The sequence below is a fragment of the Amblyraja radiata genome, chromosome 8 (assembly GCF_010909765.2).
Source record: "Amblyraja radiata isolate CabotCenter1 chromosome 8, sAmbRad1.1.pri, whole genome shotgun sequence".
Taxonomy (NCBI): domain Eukaryota; kingdom Metazoa; phylum Chordata; class Chondrichthyes; order Rajiformes; family Rajidae; genus Amblyraja; species Amblyraja radiata.
In genome coordinates this window covers 77,108,064-77,124,847 of record NC_045963.1, presented here as the reverse complement: position 1 = coordinate 77,124,847, position 16,784 = coordinate 77,108,064, and the positions used below count along the sequence as shown (strand labels likewise).

The 16,784-nt window shown below is 44.6% G+C and overlaps 1 protein-coding gene across 1 annotated transcript in view; it reads right to left on the bottom strand.

The window, feature by feature from the left end:
* Nucleotides 1–16,784, bottom strand: part of macrod2 (mono-ADP ribosylhydrolase 2) — a 1,179,663-nt gene that overhangs the window by 1,128,895 nt on the left and 33,984 nt on the right. The window contains exons 3-4 of the mRNA XM_033026285.1: nucleotides 11,404–11,466; nucleotides 134–202 (exon numbers count right to left, since the gene is read on the bottom strand). Coding sequence (XP_032882176.1) covers nucleotides 134–202; nucleotides 11,404–11,466 — 132 coding nt within the window. The remainder of the gene's footprint in view (nucleotides 1–133; nucleotides 203–11,403; nucleotides 11,467–16,784) is intronic.

Here is a 16,784-nt window from a genome sequence, read left to right as displayed (position 1 = left end):
TAATTATATTTACATTAAGACTTCATGTAAATATAATTTTACATGAGCAGCAGAGATGAGGAAGTGTGGAAGAGGTGCCACCTTGAGAAGTCGAGAAAGTGAAGAGGAACAAGCTCCTCAGTGTTGAACTTACCAGCTTCTTCCTTCACTGGAGAATACTCATTGTGTTCTTTGCCCTCCAGCTTTTCTTTCAGATGTATTTCTGTTGCAAAAGATCCATAAAAATGCAATCAAAATATGACAATTACAGTCAAATTGTTGAAATATGAACTTTTAACATGATAAAATACACTAATAATTCCAGCAGCTAGCTCAAAAATGTTGTGGTGCTAACTTCTGTATTAAAACTATGTATTGAAAGTCTCGTAGAACTGATTTCAAAACATCTATGATGGCCTGCGTGTGCAGACGTGGCGCCGACGGACGAGAGGCCGAAGTAAAGTGGTCGAATCCAAAGAACGGAATGGAAACGAAGCAGAAACGACAATAACCGAAAGAGTCCGAAGACGAAACGCCTACTAACCGAAAGGATGGAACCCCTAAATGCAAACTAACCGAAAGGGCGGGAAGCCTAAAACCCAAGGAACCGAAAAGCTGCGTCGCCTAAAAGCAAACTTACCGAATGGCCGCTCTGTCGAAACGCCACCTACCCGAAAGGCGTCGTCGCCTACAGGCCAAAGGACTGACTGCCGCTCAACAGAAACATCCAATAACGGATATGACGTTGCCGGGGTGCAGGTCGGGTGGAGTGGATGTTTGGGACAATGTTCATGCCGTCACAGTGATGTGATGGACGTGGGGGTCTGGACCAATCGCTGACAAGTCCCGCCCCACAGCAACGTCATGTCCGTTATTGGACGTTTCTGTTGAGCGGCAGTCGGTCCTTTGGCCTATAGGTGACGCCGCCTTTCGGGTAGGTGTCATTTCGACAGAGCGGCCATTCGGTAAGTTCGCTTTTAGGCGACGCAGCTTTTCGGTTCGTTGGCTTTTAGGCGTCCCGCCCTTTCGGTTAGTTTGCATTTAGGCGTCCCATCCTTTTGGTTAGTAGGCGTTTCGTCTTCGGACTCTTTCGGTTTATTGGCGTTTCGGCCTCATTTCCATTCCGTCCTTTGGCTTCGACTTCTTTGCTTCGGCTTCTTGTCTGTCAGCGCCACGTTCGGGTACCGATGGCCTGTGTTTATAATCACATGTGCCACAGATTAAAAAAGAAATTGCTTGAAAATCCTTGAGTGTTTAGAGGGAAATATAACTTTGCAGGCCAGCACATCACAGAATCTGTGAATAGATGAGATGCAACCATGGAGAGCCTAGTCTCAGGTTGCATCACAGCTTAGTTTGGGAACAGCTCTGTCCAAGACCGCAAGAAATTGCAGAGTTGTAGATGTTGTCCAGTCCATCACACAGACCAGACTTCCCAACAATTACTCCATCTACACTTCACGGTGCTTCGGAAAAGCAGCCAACATCATCACATCTCTTCTCCGGCTTTCTCCTTCCTACTATAATCAGAGGAACTGACCAGAGGGCAGGCCATCCAAGACTGGGCATTGTATAATGAGGAAAGATTAGTTAGTGATCTTGTTGTGCAAAGCCCCATTGGGCAACAGTGACCATAACATGGTGGAATTCTGCATTGGGATAGAGAGTGACACGGATAATTCAGAGACTAGGGTCCCAAACTTAAAGAAAGGAGACTTTGAAGGTATGAGACAGGAATTGGCTGGGATAGACTGGCAACTTTTACTTAAAGGGTTGATGGTGGAGATGCAATGGCAAAGATTTAAAGACCGTATGGATGAACTCCAAAAATAGTTCATTCATGTCTGGCGAAAAAATAAAACGGGGAAGGCGGTTCAACCGTGGCTAACGAGGGAAGTCAAGGATAGTGTTAAATCCAAGGAAGAGGCAAATAAATTGGCCAGAGGAAGCAGCAAACCGGACGACTGTGGGAAATTTAGAATTCAACAGAGGAGGACAAATGTAGGTCCCTTACAATCAGAGACAGGTGAATTTATAATGGGAAACAAGGTAATGGCAGAACAGTTAAACAAGTACTTTGGTTCTGTCTTCACTAAGGAAGACACAAACAATCTCCCAGAAATACTAGGGGACTGAGGATCTAGTGGGAGGGAGGAACTGAAGGGAATCCACATTACTCAGGAAATGGTGTTAGATAAACCTTTGGGACTGAAGGCAGATGAATCCCCAGGACCTGGTGGTCTGCATCCCAGAGTACTCAGGAGGTAGTCCTAGATATCGTGGATGCATTTTGGTGATCATTTTCCAATGTTCTCACGACACTGGATCAGTTCCTGTGGACTGGAGGGTAGCCAATGTAACTTCACTTTTTAAGAAAGGAGGGAGAGAGAGAAAACAGGGAATTATAGACCAGTTAGCCTTACATCGGTAGTGGGGAAGATGCTGGAGTTGATTATTAAAGATGTAATAGCAGCGTATTTGGAAATCAGTGACAGGATCAGTCAAAGTCAGCATGGATTTATGAAGGGGAAATCATGCTTGACTAATCTTTTTGGAATTTTATGAGGATGTAACAAGTAGAATGGATAAGGGAGAGCCAGTGGATGTGGTGTATCTGGACTTTCAAAAAGCCTTTGACAAGGTCTTGGGCTTAGTCAAGAGATTAGTGTGCAAAATTGGAATACATGGTATTGGGGGTAGGGTACTGACATGGAGAGAGAACTGGTTGGCAAACACAAAGCAAAGAGTAGGAATTAACTGGTCCCTTGCAGAATGGCAGGCAGTGACTAGTGGGGTGCTGCAAGGCTCGTTGCTGGGACCCCAGTTATTTACAATAGATATAAACGATTTAGACAAGGGAATTAAATGTGACATCTCCAAGTTTGCGGATGACACAAAGCTGGGTGGCAGTGTGAGCTGCGATGAGGATGCTATGAGGCTGCAGGGTGACTTGGATAGGTTGGGTGAGTGGGCAGAAACATGGCAGATGCAGTATAATGTGGATAAATATGAGGTTATCCACTTTGGTGGCAAGAACAGGAAAGCAGATTATTATCTGAATGGTGTCAGATTAGGAAAAAGGGAGGTGCAACGAGACCTGGGTGTCCTTGCACATCAGTCACTGAAAGTAAGCACTGCAGGTACAACAGGCAGTGAAGAAAGCTAATGGCATGTTGGCCTTCACTGCGAGAGGATCTAAGTTTAGGAGCTACTGCAGTTGTACAGGGCCCTGGTGAGACCACACCTAGACTATTGTGTGCAATTTTGGTCTCCTAATTTGAGGAAGGACATTATTGCTATTGAGGGAGTGATAATAGGTTAATTCCCGGAATGGGGGGGACTGACATATGATGAAAGAATGGGTCGACTGGGCTTGTATTCACAGGAATTTAGAAGGATGAGAGATCTTATAGAAACATATAGAATTCTTAAAGGATTGGACAGGCTAGATGCAGGAAAAATGTTCCCGATGTTGGGGGAGTCCAGAACCAGGGTCACAGTTTACGAACAAGGGGTTGGCCATTTAGGACTGAGATGAGGAAAAACGTTTCACCCAGTGAGTTGTGAATCTGTGGAATTCTCTGCCACAGAAGGCAGTGGAGGCCAATTCACTGGATGTTTTCAAGAGGGAGTTAGATTTAGCTCTTAGGGCTAAGGGAATCAAGGGATATGGTTAAAATGCAGGAACGGGGTACTGACTTTGATCAGCCATGATCATATTGAATGGCGGTGCTGACTCGAAGGGCCGAATGGATGTGCACCTGTTTTTCTATGTTCTATGTTTTTTCTTAACTGAATAAGGGTCCTGACCCAAAACGTCATCTGTCCATTCCCTCCATAGATGTTGCCTGACCCACGAGTTCCTCCAGCACTTTATCTTTTGTCCAAGATTCCAGCACCTGTAGTTACTTCAATCTCCTCTACTTTTTCCTGCTGTGATGAACCTTAGTTTTGGTGTCAAATTTCATATTTTTATCAATCTCCTGTGTTTATTCTTAATATTTTGTTTTTTTATGAAGGCATGTAGGAATAAAGCACCCCACTTTAAAGAAAACACAACTTGCTTTCATCCTGAACTCTGCAGCTATTCATAAAAGTATAGAAATCAGATGATGAAAATAGATAAGACCACTAGATGGCGTTTGAGCTTTTTTATAGCACTTACAACTCCATCAGTTATGAGGAAGTATTATATAATAGAACCGCTCGGATAGTGACTTTATATAAGCTAGGTAATTTGCAAAAGAGCATGCTTAAGGTTTTCCTAACAAAATAAAGTACAATGAAACATACACCCAGGGAAAGATGAATCAAAACATGGAGACCTGAACCTAAACCTGCATAGCTTAGTTTATTGCTTTGGGGCAATTATAACACTGGAGGAAATTGTATTTGATATGACTTTGTGTTGAAGAATGGATAGCTGAATAGGGGCCTCTTCTTAGGCCTCTTCTTAGACCAAACCCAAACCAATTAGGAGCAGACGAGAGCATTCGATCCAATTTGTGATCCCAGCTACAAAGACAGATGTGTACAGCAATTCGTTCTTCCCACGCACAATTAAAGCATGGAATAATCTCCACCCTACTATAGTTACCCAACCAGATGCAACTAAATTTAAAGTAGCTCTTTCTTCCCAATAACCCTTTCTGGCTTAAGCCCTCCCTTCACCACCTCCAGTTTAAATTCCATTTGGAATATTTTGGAGGACCAAGAAACCAAGAACCAAGAACAAGGTCATATGCTTCTTTCTCTATGGCACATTCTTAAGCTGTGAGGGTTATGCTGAGTTTGAGACAGAATTCAAGGCTGAGAGATAATAGACCCTGTAGTTAGCCTTGGCTATGTTAAATTATAATGAGGTTGTGATAAGGGATGGATGATTGGAGAGGAAGAGAATTAGATTGATGGATATGTTTATAGGAAGTCGAAGAAGCAGATGTAATTCTGATGTAATGGTTTGAGTTGTAAATCTCCCTTGTGTTCTGCCTTGTACATGAGATTGGAAAACCAGCTTCCAGATAGCAAGAAAGGGGCTACAAATTAGAATTAAGTTGTATCCTGGCACCAAACACTTATTAATTAAGTTGACAGATTTACGACCCATGTATGCTTGGTTGGGAGATGTGCGTGTGTGTTTTTAACTTAAAAACTGTAATTCGGCAAAACTCATATCATTAATGTTTTAAATACATATGTAATAGTATTGGAAACTAAAATTGTAGTGAAACAATTTATGAAATGTATTGTCTTAGTAGGAATGTAAACATTAGACATAGAGATTGTTTAGATTCATATAAATATCTTTCTTCTTGGTATGGGAAGTGTATCTGACTTGTGTGATCATTGTATTACATATGTATCTTATATTTTGAGGAGTGGTCTTTGATAATTGGAACTGCTGGGGTTTTGCTGTGTTGAAATAAAGTTATACCACAGGCAAACGAAGGTTGTGAGGCCAGGGAAGGGAAGATCATGTGACTGATGTTGTAAATCACCAGAAGGACTCAGATGATTGGTTACTAGCTTGTCATACCCTCTGTATCTGAAATGTCTAATACCTATATAAATGACCTGAGTTCTATCAAAGTTACTCCTCTCTGGACCCGCCCCAGAGCATCAGCTCTGTGTTGGAAGGTTCAGAGACTAGTCTCAGCTGAATAAAGAATCGATTTCAACAACTACAAGTGTTTGAGTCAAGTTGACTTTAGATTGTCAAAAGAACTCAATTTAACATTTAAGTGCAGAATTAAAGTCATAGTGCACTTTTTACTTTACTTTAGAGATATCGCGCGGAAACAGACCCTTCAGCCCGCCGAGTCCACGCTGACCGACGATCCCCGCACCCTAACACTGTCCTACACACACTAGGGACAATTTACAATTATATCAAACCATTTAACCTACAAACCTGCACGTTTTTGGAGTGTGGGAGGAAACCGGAGCATCCGGAGAAAACCCACGCAGGCCATTAAACGTACAAACTCCGTACGGTCAGTATGGAACCCGGGTCTCTGGTGCTGCAAGGCAACAACTCTACCGCTGCACCACCGTGCCGCCCTAATTTAGCTACAGGAAAATATTGAATTTGTTTAGAAAGATCTGTAACTTTGTAATTGGAAGAGGAGGAGGAAACCAGGGGAAAAAAATCAATCATGAGAGGAATGGATCGGGTAGATGCACAGAGTCTTTTGCCCAGAGGCTCTGCTGCGACCACAACCAGAGAGCAGTGCTGAACTACTAGCTACCTCTTTGATAACACTCAGACTATCCTTGATCGGGCTTTGCTGGCTTTACCTTGCATTAAACGTTATTCTCTTATCATGTATCTATACACTGTAAATGGATCGATTGTAATCATGTATTGTCTTTCTGCTGACTGGTTAGCACACAACAAAAGCTGTTCACTGTACTTCGGTACACGTGACAATAAACTAAACTGAACAGAGTAGGTAAATCGAAGACAAGAGGACAAGGCGAAGAGGAAAAAAAAATAATAGGAATCTGAAGGATAACTTTCTCACACAAAGGGTGGTGGGTGTATGGAACAAGCTGCCAGTTGGACAGGTATATGGATAGGACAAGTTTGGATGGATATGGGCCAAACATGGGCAGGTGGGACTAGTGAAGGTAGACACAAATTGCTGGAGTAACCCAGCAGGACAGGCAGCATCTCCCGATGGAAGAAATGGGTGACGTTTCGGGTCGAGACCCTTCTTCAGGTGGGACTAGTGTAGCTGGGACATGTTGGCCGGTGCGGGCAAGTTGGGCCAAAGGGCCTGTTTCTCCTGCTCCTGACATACTTCACAGCTCGGATGAGAATTGGCGCGTGAGAATAGAAATCTTGTTTTTTAAATTTTCTACAACTGTCTTAATTTCAGAGAAAATTGCATTAAATAACAAATCTAACTACTTTATTCGAAAAGATTGGGAGACATGAAGCAGCAAAATATAAAGCCAGTTGACTTTAAAGCTCTCCTAGGGAAAATGTTAGAAGCCATTATTGAAGACATTATAGTGGGGCACTTGGAAATATCCAGGGTAACGGGATAAAGTCAACATGGTTTTGTGGAAAGGAAATAATGTGCACCAAATTTATTGGAGTTCTTGGAAGCAGCAACATGTGCTGTGGATAGAGGGGAACTAAGGTCAATGCACTATATTTAGATTTCAGGAAGACACTTGATAAGGTGCCTCATCAAATGTCTCTGAGAAAGTAAAATCACAGCATGCAGAAGGTAACACGTTAGCATGGATAGGAATTGACTAGTTAACAAGGAGTCGGCACCAGCAGGTCTTTTCAGTGTAGGGGTTGTTTGGTGATTCCTGCTGAGAATTTGTCCATACATTTGTGAGTCAAGAATCCTTTTCTGGTCGCCGCTGGATTTTCAACATTTTGAACATTTTCGGCGACCTGCTACGACTATGACGAGTGCCGGCAAGTTGTCGAAAAAAATTGCGCAAGTGGGACAGGCCCTTAAAAATCTCTCCATTATTGTAATCTGCACTCCCACCATCACCCTTAAGCTCCTTGCTTTTAACTCTCTCTTGTAATTGCTGCATCGCAGTCAAAATAACTGGGTGGCACAGCGGACAGTTGATGCCTCACAGCGCCAGAAACACAGGTTTGGTCCTCACTACTGGCTGTCTGTATGTAGTCTACACGTTCTCCCTGTGGCCATGTTGGTTTTCCCCGGGTGCTCCAGTTTCTTCCCATATTCCACACATATTGGCTTCGGTAAGTTGTCCCTAGAATGCAGAATTAGTGTACGGGGTAATCGTTGGTCGGCATGGACTCGGTGGGCCTAAGGGCCCGCTTCCACACAGTGTCTCCAAAACTAACTACAACTAAAATGTCTCACCAGCAGCTTCAGCCTTGACCTGAGTGAAGATTGCCAACGACATTTGGTACAGGTCTGTCTGTAATGTGAAGGCCAGCGTGGGATTGACCTTTCAAGCAGCACCACATACAGCGCAGCTAATTTAATTATCAGACACCCAAGCATAATTCAAAGCACTCCCTTATGTAAGGTTTTCATTAAACCTCTCCTTGAGACAATCCATAATCTGACAATCCGTTGTCAGAGTGAGGCCCAGCGCTAATTGGAGGAAAAACACCTCGTATTTCGCTTGGGTAGTTTACACCCCAGCGGTATGAACTGTATGAACCTCTAATATTAGATAGCCCTTGCTTTCTCCCTCCTTCCCCTCCCCCTTCCCAGTTCTCCTATGTCCTACTGTCTCCGCCCACTTTCTATCTTTTTCCCGTCCCCGACATCAGTCTGAAGAAGGGTCTCTACCCGAAACGTCACCCATTCCTTCTCTCCATAGATGCTGCCTCACCCGCTGAGTTACTCCAGCATTTTGTGTCTACCTTCGATTTTATCCAGCATCTGCAGTTCTTTCTCACATAATGTGAACGTTTGCATTTATTTATGGGGAATATGTGCATTTATGAATCACGCTAGTCACATGGGATCCTGCCCATCCTAAGTAAATGCATTCTGTTGAACATTTCAAGTCAAGAACCTTTCATCAGAAACTGTTTGCCAAGTTGGAAAGAATACTTATTGACTTGAAATGTTAACTCTACTTTTCTGTAAACAATGCTGACCAAAGCAGGTGCTTAGTTCAGATTTCATAATCTACAGTACTTTATATCTGGGTACACACTTGTCGGATGTCAATAATTCATAGGTGGAGCTCATTCCTGTCCCCACGCCAGGGCCCTGGCTCTTGCTGCTGAGGTCAAAGCTGGTCCTTCCCAGGCAGCTTCTCTCAGGAGATTTCACAAGATGCATGGGATCTTGCTTTGCCAGCCAAGAGATAGCAATAGGTGGTCTCATGTTTAGAGAGATACCATCCCCTGCAAAAGCTGGAAACGTTTTCAGGTCTATTCAGGCTGTTGGCTTGCAGTGCAATGGAGTTATGGGTTGGTAAATTCAGAGCATTATGTTGTCATATGTGCCGAAACAGATTATTTAAATTCTTACTTGCAGCAGCATGACAGTACTCAATATATAACATATAAACATAATACAAACATAAAAAAGTCCAAGAAATTTTTAAAAAACAATATAGTGCAAAAGCAAATATTTATATATAATAATGTATAGACACATAAATATATATAAAATAAATACATCATGCATTTCTTGGTAGTTTAGAGATACAGAACGGAAACAGGCCCTTCGGCCCACCGGGTCCGCGCCGACCAGCGATCCCCGCACATTAACACTATCCTACACCCACTAGGAATAAATTTTACATTTACCAAGCAATTAACCTACAAACCTGTACATCTTTGGAGTGTGGGAGAAAACCGAAGATCTCGGAGAAAACCCACGCAGGTCACGGGGAGAATGTACAAACTCCGTACAGACAGCACCCGTGGTCAGGATCGAAGCCTGGTCTCCGGCGCTGCATTCGCTGTAAGGCAGCAACTCTACCGCTGCATCACCCTGACCGGGATTTGGTTAACTTATTATTTGTACACGAGGAACTTCAAGTTCTAGTCAAAAAATAGTGCAAGAAAAATAGGCGAGCTTGAAAGCTGCGGACCCCAGGAAACAGGTTTTAGAGATAATGGATATAAGGTGATCAAATGTTATCTGTCCAAGTTTGCTGAAAGTACAGAACTAGATGGCATTGAGTGAGGAGGAAGAATGTGAAGCAGCTTTGAGGGAATATGGACAAGTTGAGTGAGTAGGTAACAACATGGCAGACGTAATATAACGTGAAAAAATCTCATCAACTGCAATATTGCTCACAACTGAAAAGTTGAGTATTTAATAAATAAACTGGCCCAGAAGACACCGTCGCAAACTAAAGCGCCTGTCCCACAAGCATGCGACTGCATGCGGCAAGCGCGACCTAACGTGGTCGCTTGAGCCGTACGGCCTCGCAGGACCAGTCCCACTTCGATCGCCGGAGCCGTATGGAGTTGCGCGGAGCTACTTCCGACATCGCGTGGGGCTCCGGAAAGCTGACACTGTTCAAAAATTCCACGCGGCAATGGCCTGCTGGCCCGCAGCCGCAATGAGGCCGTATGCACCGCCTCGACGGGCGTATGCACTGCCTCGACGGGCGTACGCACCATCTCGACAGGCGTACGCACCATCTCGATGGGCGTACGCACCGTCTCTACACCGTACGCACCGTCATGACAGCGTACGCCTAGCGCGAACTTCCCGCGGACTTCGCTCGAACTTCACGTCAACTCGTACGGGATCACTTGACCACGGCACAGCGCCCGCTTCCAGTTTGGTCGTGCTCGCCGCGTGCAGTCGCATGCTGGAGGGACAGGCCCTGTACGGGGATCACTCGACCTCCGCGCGGCCCCCGCTTCCGGTGTGGTCGCACATGCAGTCGCATGCTCGTGGGACAGGCCCTTAAGGGGCACATCATTTTGAACTGAGGTGAGAAGTGGTGAAGATATGGAATTCTATTCCACAGAATCCAGTCGTTAAACTTATTCAAAAAATTGGAACATCAAATTTCTTGCCATGATACGATTCAAGGGTGATGGCGCTGGAAATTGGTGCTCAGGTGGAAGCTCTGCTTTGATCTTAGTGAATAGCTGAGCAGACTCAGAGCAAATGGTCTGTTCCCTCTCGGACTTAGGCTTTTACCACCAAGAAAATAAGTGTGGTGATAATTTAATCAAAATTACCAGAAGAGATTATTTGTCTGTCATTTATTTATCAGGAGAAATTATCTGCGGCACAGTCTCATGGTTGACACGGTGTGACCAGTTATAAATGTCTTTGTCATGAAATATTCAGAGTGTTGTTAGATTTGGACCAAGTTTCCATTTGGCTGTCAGACCCGTTCAATCACTGGTTTCCGCAGTTGTCGTGAATGTGCTCCACTTCTCTTATCTGTCCCGCTTTGGAATTCTGCCCAGACTAATGAGAATGAGTTGAAATCTTACTCACCAGCATTCAATATTGGATGTCATTAGGAACCGCATGAAAATGCCCCCCCCCCCCCTCCTCCCCCTGTCATGTATCTGAAAGGAACATTTTGCATTTTGGGCTTCCTTGCACAAACTCCATTGCCAAGATTTGGGTCCTGCATTTGTAACTAGCTTGCAAATGTTCACGTCATTTAATACAGCCTTTTATTCCTCCCAAAAACTTCATTTAGTTTCTCAATTAAAACAAAAGCACTCACAAAACAGATAGGAGCAATTTGGTTGTTGCATGCGTGATAAATGAATCATGGAAATGTGGGCAAACGGATACTCTGATTCAGCAGCTTACGCAAGATAAACGCTCAATTAGACTGCTGATGCACAAACAGTATATTCAATCCATCAGTCACTTCTGTGCTAGGCACTTGTTGGGTTTAACCGGTCAAAGATTAAATCCCAAATTATGATAAGGACAACAATAGTGCAGGTTTCAGTTTAAAGTCACTTACTTTTCATGTCTTCACTCCAAACAGAAATATCCTTCAATTGTACCACTCCTTCATCACAAGAATCTGTAATGGTGGAGAAGATAAAAAGAGTAATTTCTAGAAACTAAATACAGTTACAGAACACATTAGTAATTGAGAAGTATGGATATTTAGCTGGGGATATTAAAATCAATCATTGCAATTGCTCAAATAGGAAAAAGCACATTATTTACATAACCTATCCATGTTCCCTGGAACTACTGCCTGACTCGCTGAGTTACTCCAGCACTTTGTGTCCTTTTATATAGCATTGCAAATTACCTGCTTAGTGTTCTAAAAAAAATTGAGAGATCGGCTTCAATAATGGGCTGGATTATGCTTCCCTTCAGACTTAGGTTTAGGAGAGAACCACCAGCTAGCTGCAAAGTTGTCAGCACATTCCCCACTGCCAGCCTGTGGACTGGACGTACTGACCACCCACCCTACCCTGGACTCCACCAAATCCAGTGGAGTTTCAACACAAGCTGAACCGAGTGACTGGAAACACTTCCTATTTGACATTTGAGGAAGGACATTCTTGCTATTGAGGGAGGTTCACAGCGTAGGTTCACAAGGTTAGTTCCCGGTATGTCATCTGATGAGGAAAAACGTTTTCACACAAAGTTGTGAATTTGTGGAATTCTCTGCCTCAGAAGGCATAGAAACATAGAAATTAGGTGCAGGAGTAGGCCATTCGGCCCTTCGAGCCTGCACCGCCATTCAATATGATCATGGCTGATCATCCAACTCAGTATCCCGTACCTGCCTTCTCTCCATACCCTCTGATCCCCTTAGCCACAAGGGCCACATCTAACTCCCTCTTAAATATAGCCAATGAACTGGCATCGACTACCCTCTGTGGCAGAGAGTTCCGGAGATTCACCACTCTCTGTGTGAAAAAAGTTCTTCTCATCTCGGTTTTAAAGGATTTCCCCCTTATCCTTAAGCTGTGACCCCTTGTCCTGGACTTCCCCAACATCGGGAGCAATCTTCCTGCATCTAGCCTGTCCAACCCCTTAAGAATTTTATAAGTTTCTATAAGATCCCCTCTCAATCTCCTAAATTCTAAAGAGTATAAACCAAGTCTATCCAGTCTTTCTTCATAAGACAGTCCTGACATCCCAGGAATCAGTCTGGTGAACCTTCTCTGCACTCCCTCTATGGCAATAATGTCCTTCCGCAGATTTGGAGACCAAAACTGTACGCAAGGCAGTGGAGGCTGATTCACTGGATGCATTAAAAAGAGTTCGATAGAACTCTTAGGGCTAGCGGAATCAAAGGATATGGGGAGAAGGCAGAAATGGGGTACTGATTGTGGATGATCAGCCATGATCACATTGAATGGCGGTGCTGCATGGCTTACTCCTGCACCTATTGTCTATGCATATATGTATCTTTGACATCCTTGCTTCAAGGTATCCCTGTCTAGCCCATCTTGCCCAGCCTCATTCATTTGAATGGGTCACCAACCTTCACTAAAAAAGCTGAGTAAAGGCAAGAAGGTTTACGTTTTTTCATGTACAGTATTAATAATTCATTAGTTTAGTTTGTCACATGTACGGTTGTCAGGGGTTATGAGGAGAAGGCAGGGGAATGGGATTAGAAGGGAGAGCTAGATCAGCCATTGCTAACCAGTCAGTGGAAATGCAATACATGATTATAATCGAGCCATTCACGGTGTACTGATGCATGATAAAGGGAATAAAGGGAATAATGTGAATAGCGTTTAGTGCAAGACAAAGACAGTAAAGTCCGATCAATGATAGTCCTGTAGCGGCGCCTGCTGGAGCACGCAGGTATCGCACCCGGCGTTCGGAAGCCGCGGTCACGTGACTCGGGAGGGGCTGCTTGTTTTCGTGCGGTTTTGTTTTCGCGCGGCAGTTCAGTGCTGACCACCGATGTGGCCAGACGTGTCTAGAGAACCTGTGTACTGAAAACCGAACTTTCGAATAAAGATCCATTTAAAACTACAGTCGTCGTTCTTGAGACCGCCGAAGTGCGAGGGTCTCCAATGGGATAGATAGTAGTTCAGGACTGCTCTCTGGTTGTGGTAGGATGGCTCAGTTGCCTGATAACGTCTGGGAAGAAGCTGTCCCTGCATCTGGAGGTGTGCGTTTTCACACTTCTATACCTTTTGCCCGATGGGAGAGGGGAAAAAGAGGGAGTGGCCAGGGTGCGACTCGTCCTTAGTTATGCTGGTGGCCTTGCCGAGGCAGTGTGAGGTGCAAATAGTGCTGACCAGAGCCGTGGCGAGCCATCAGTAGGCGATCAGGGCAGTCTACAGGGGGGCCTGCACACATGGCCTTGCATTTTAACCACTTTCAGTGTAGTTTGCTTCACCTTGAGCTCAGCAAGGCGTTGAGAACCGTGCGGCCACCAAAACATAACCGTAAACAGTCTGCAAGAGGCGAACATCAGGCATATGCTGGATCAAGCACTAAATGGCTCAATGACTCAAAAGCTATTTGAGTATGTAATGGCAAATTTCGGACTTTTCCAGTGTCCTCTTTCCAGTTGCCTTTACTACACTGGTAAGTAGGAGTGATCTTACGCAGACCTAATAAAACAGATCTTCCAGGCGTTATTTCCAGTTTAATTGGTTGTTTATTGAAGTAGTTGTACAAACAAAGAGATGAACGTACCAGGTTTTCCTTATTCTGCAGGCAAGTTGTAGCTGGCTACACTGTCCCTGGTCTAGTGAGAACAGTATGCTCTCCCACCCTGTGCCTGCCACTTCCTGTCCCCTATGCCCTTACATATACACACCACTCTGTGCATCTAATGACCGCCCCCAAGTGTCCAAAATAATACTGCAAGATATATCTAGACAGCTTCACTAAAAAAAATGGTCTTGCCAACCTTTTGGTACAGATTCAGATTTCCTCTTTACAATTATGGGTGCTGAGAAGCATCAGTTCAACAAGTAATATGATGAGAGCCAAGTCTATCGCTCTATCTCTGTAACTGGAAGGATTACAGACATTATGAGGAAAGCTTTCTCAGCATTTTCCATCACCATTGGTTACTATTATGTAATTCGTTACTTGAATGGGAGGAAAAAAAGGAAGAGGAATCTGAGTGACACAGTGGGACTGCTGGTAATACTCCTGCCTCACAGAGACCCAGGTTCGATTCTGATCTCACATGCTGTCTGTGAGGTTTGCATGCTCTCCCTGTGTGGGTTTCTTCCTGGGTGCTCCGGTTTCCTCCTACATCCCCAAGATATGCGGGTTTGGAGGTTAATTGGCCTCTGTAACTTGCTCCTAGTGTGCAGGATGTGGATGCAAATGTGGAATAACATAGAACTGGTGTGAACAGGTCAGCACAGATCCGGTGGGCCGAAGGGCCAGTTTCCATGCTCTATCCTTCAATTAAATCAATTCAATTTCATTGCGTGGAGGAAACCGTTAGCGGAGGAATAGTCTGAAAGCTACTTAAATATTCTCAAAAACAAAGAATAATTATGAACAACGCACTTTATTCAAGTGGTAACCAATGAAAAGTGATGCTACTTACATTTTTTTATTTTCTACATTGTTTTTACTTTTCATCAAAATGAAAAATGTGAAAAATAATTGCTAGCTGCCAAGGTGGCAGAGGAGTGTCACAGGCTTAAAACATTCATTTAAACATTTTTAATTGTAAATGAGAACATGAAAATTTGTCATTACAAAAGCATTGATCAAAATCACATGAAAAATCGTGACAACAGGAACAAAGGGTGCAGATAGGATGGAAAAAAAACATGCGGTCTAGAATCTTATAGTCACTAAGGCACAAAGTTTTGGTGATATTGTACATTATCCCACAAAATCACATCAGCAGTTTCATCAATAGTACCAATTTCTCTTTTGAACTTATGACTACAGGTTTTAAAACATTTTGGAGTGTTCTTTATTATTATTTCCACACAATCTTGCCACGCAAAAGCACATAGACACTAAAACAACCACAAAAAAAGCAATTGTCGGCCAAATAACCAATACTGGATATTTTGATTATTACATAAGAAACAATGAAATGGGCGGCACGGAGGCACAGCTGTAGAGCTACTCCCTTACAGAGCCAGAGACCCGGGTTCGATCCTGACTACGAGTGCAGTCTGTACGGAGTTTGGACGTTCTCCCTGTGACCTGCGTGGGTTTCCTCCGAACTCTTCGGGTTTCCTCACGCAGTCCAAAGACGTGCAGGTTTGTAGGTTGATTGGCTTGGTGTAAATGTAAAATTGTCCCTAGAGTGTACAGGCCAGTGTTAACATGCGGGGAATGCTGGGCGGCACGGACTCGGTGGGCCGAAGGGTCTGTTTCAGCGCTGCATTTCTAAAACAAAGACTAAAAGTAAAATAAATCTCAGTTCACAGCCAAAAAAGGCAGGGAATCAAAACACTATTGCAAGTGTAACACCAAACATGCAAATAAGTCAACTTACGCCAAAGCTGATACATTTATATCGAACTAGACCAAGTGGGGGGGGGCATCACATGGGAGGGCTGGTCCCCGAACACGGCGTTGGCGCTCACCCCAGAGCCAGGTGCCAGCCGGAGCCAATCATCCCATCACTCATTCCCCCAACGTAACCCGTTTGCCCAACGCAATATTCCAGCACTCACCCACAGCTCCCAACTGCACAGGCACGTCTCATTTCCCCTCATCCCCAACACTCCCTCCCCCTCCTCTTTACCCTCCCTCTTCTCTTCCCTCACCTCCTCCACTCCCTCCTTCACCTCTCCTTCCCTACCCTTAGTCACTCCCTCCCACCCTCCACAACCCCTCTCCCCTCCCTACCCCCTGGCCCCGTTTCCCCAACGTACCATTCCACCACTCACCCGTTTCCAATCGTTCACCAATTCCCCCAATGCAACCCGCTCCCCCAACGCAATCAATCCTTCCCACGTGGGGGGGGGGGGGGGGGGGGGGGGGGGGGGGGGGGGGGGTTGTCGGTGCTTCCCGGAGCCAATGAATGGACTTGATTTGTGTCAGCGCTCCCTTGAGCCAATCAATCCTTCCCACATGGTGGGGGGGTGGGGGGGTGAGGCAAAAATCTCACTCTCTCCTTGCTCCACTTGAAGCTGCTGATGCCATTGTCTTTGTCACCTTTCCTTCCCTCTCCTTTTCCCAACCCTCAATCAATCCCTCCCTCACCTCTCCCCTTTCGCATTGCCCCACTAAGGACAATGTTTAAATAACATTTCTTCTCCTCCCGTCCCCCACTTCGTCAACTCTCATAGCTTCTGTATTAGCAGCAGAGATCACATAGTGATGCTATTTTCGGTTGCTGGAATCTTCACGACTGCTTGTGTAAATGATATCCCATTGTGATTGGACGGCTGTGGGATGGCAATATGACAAAGTCACTGGAAGCTG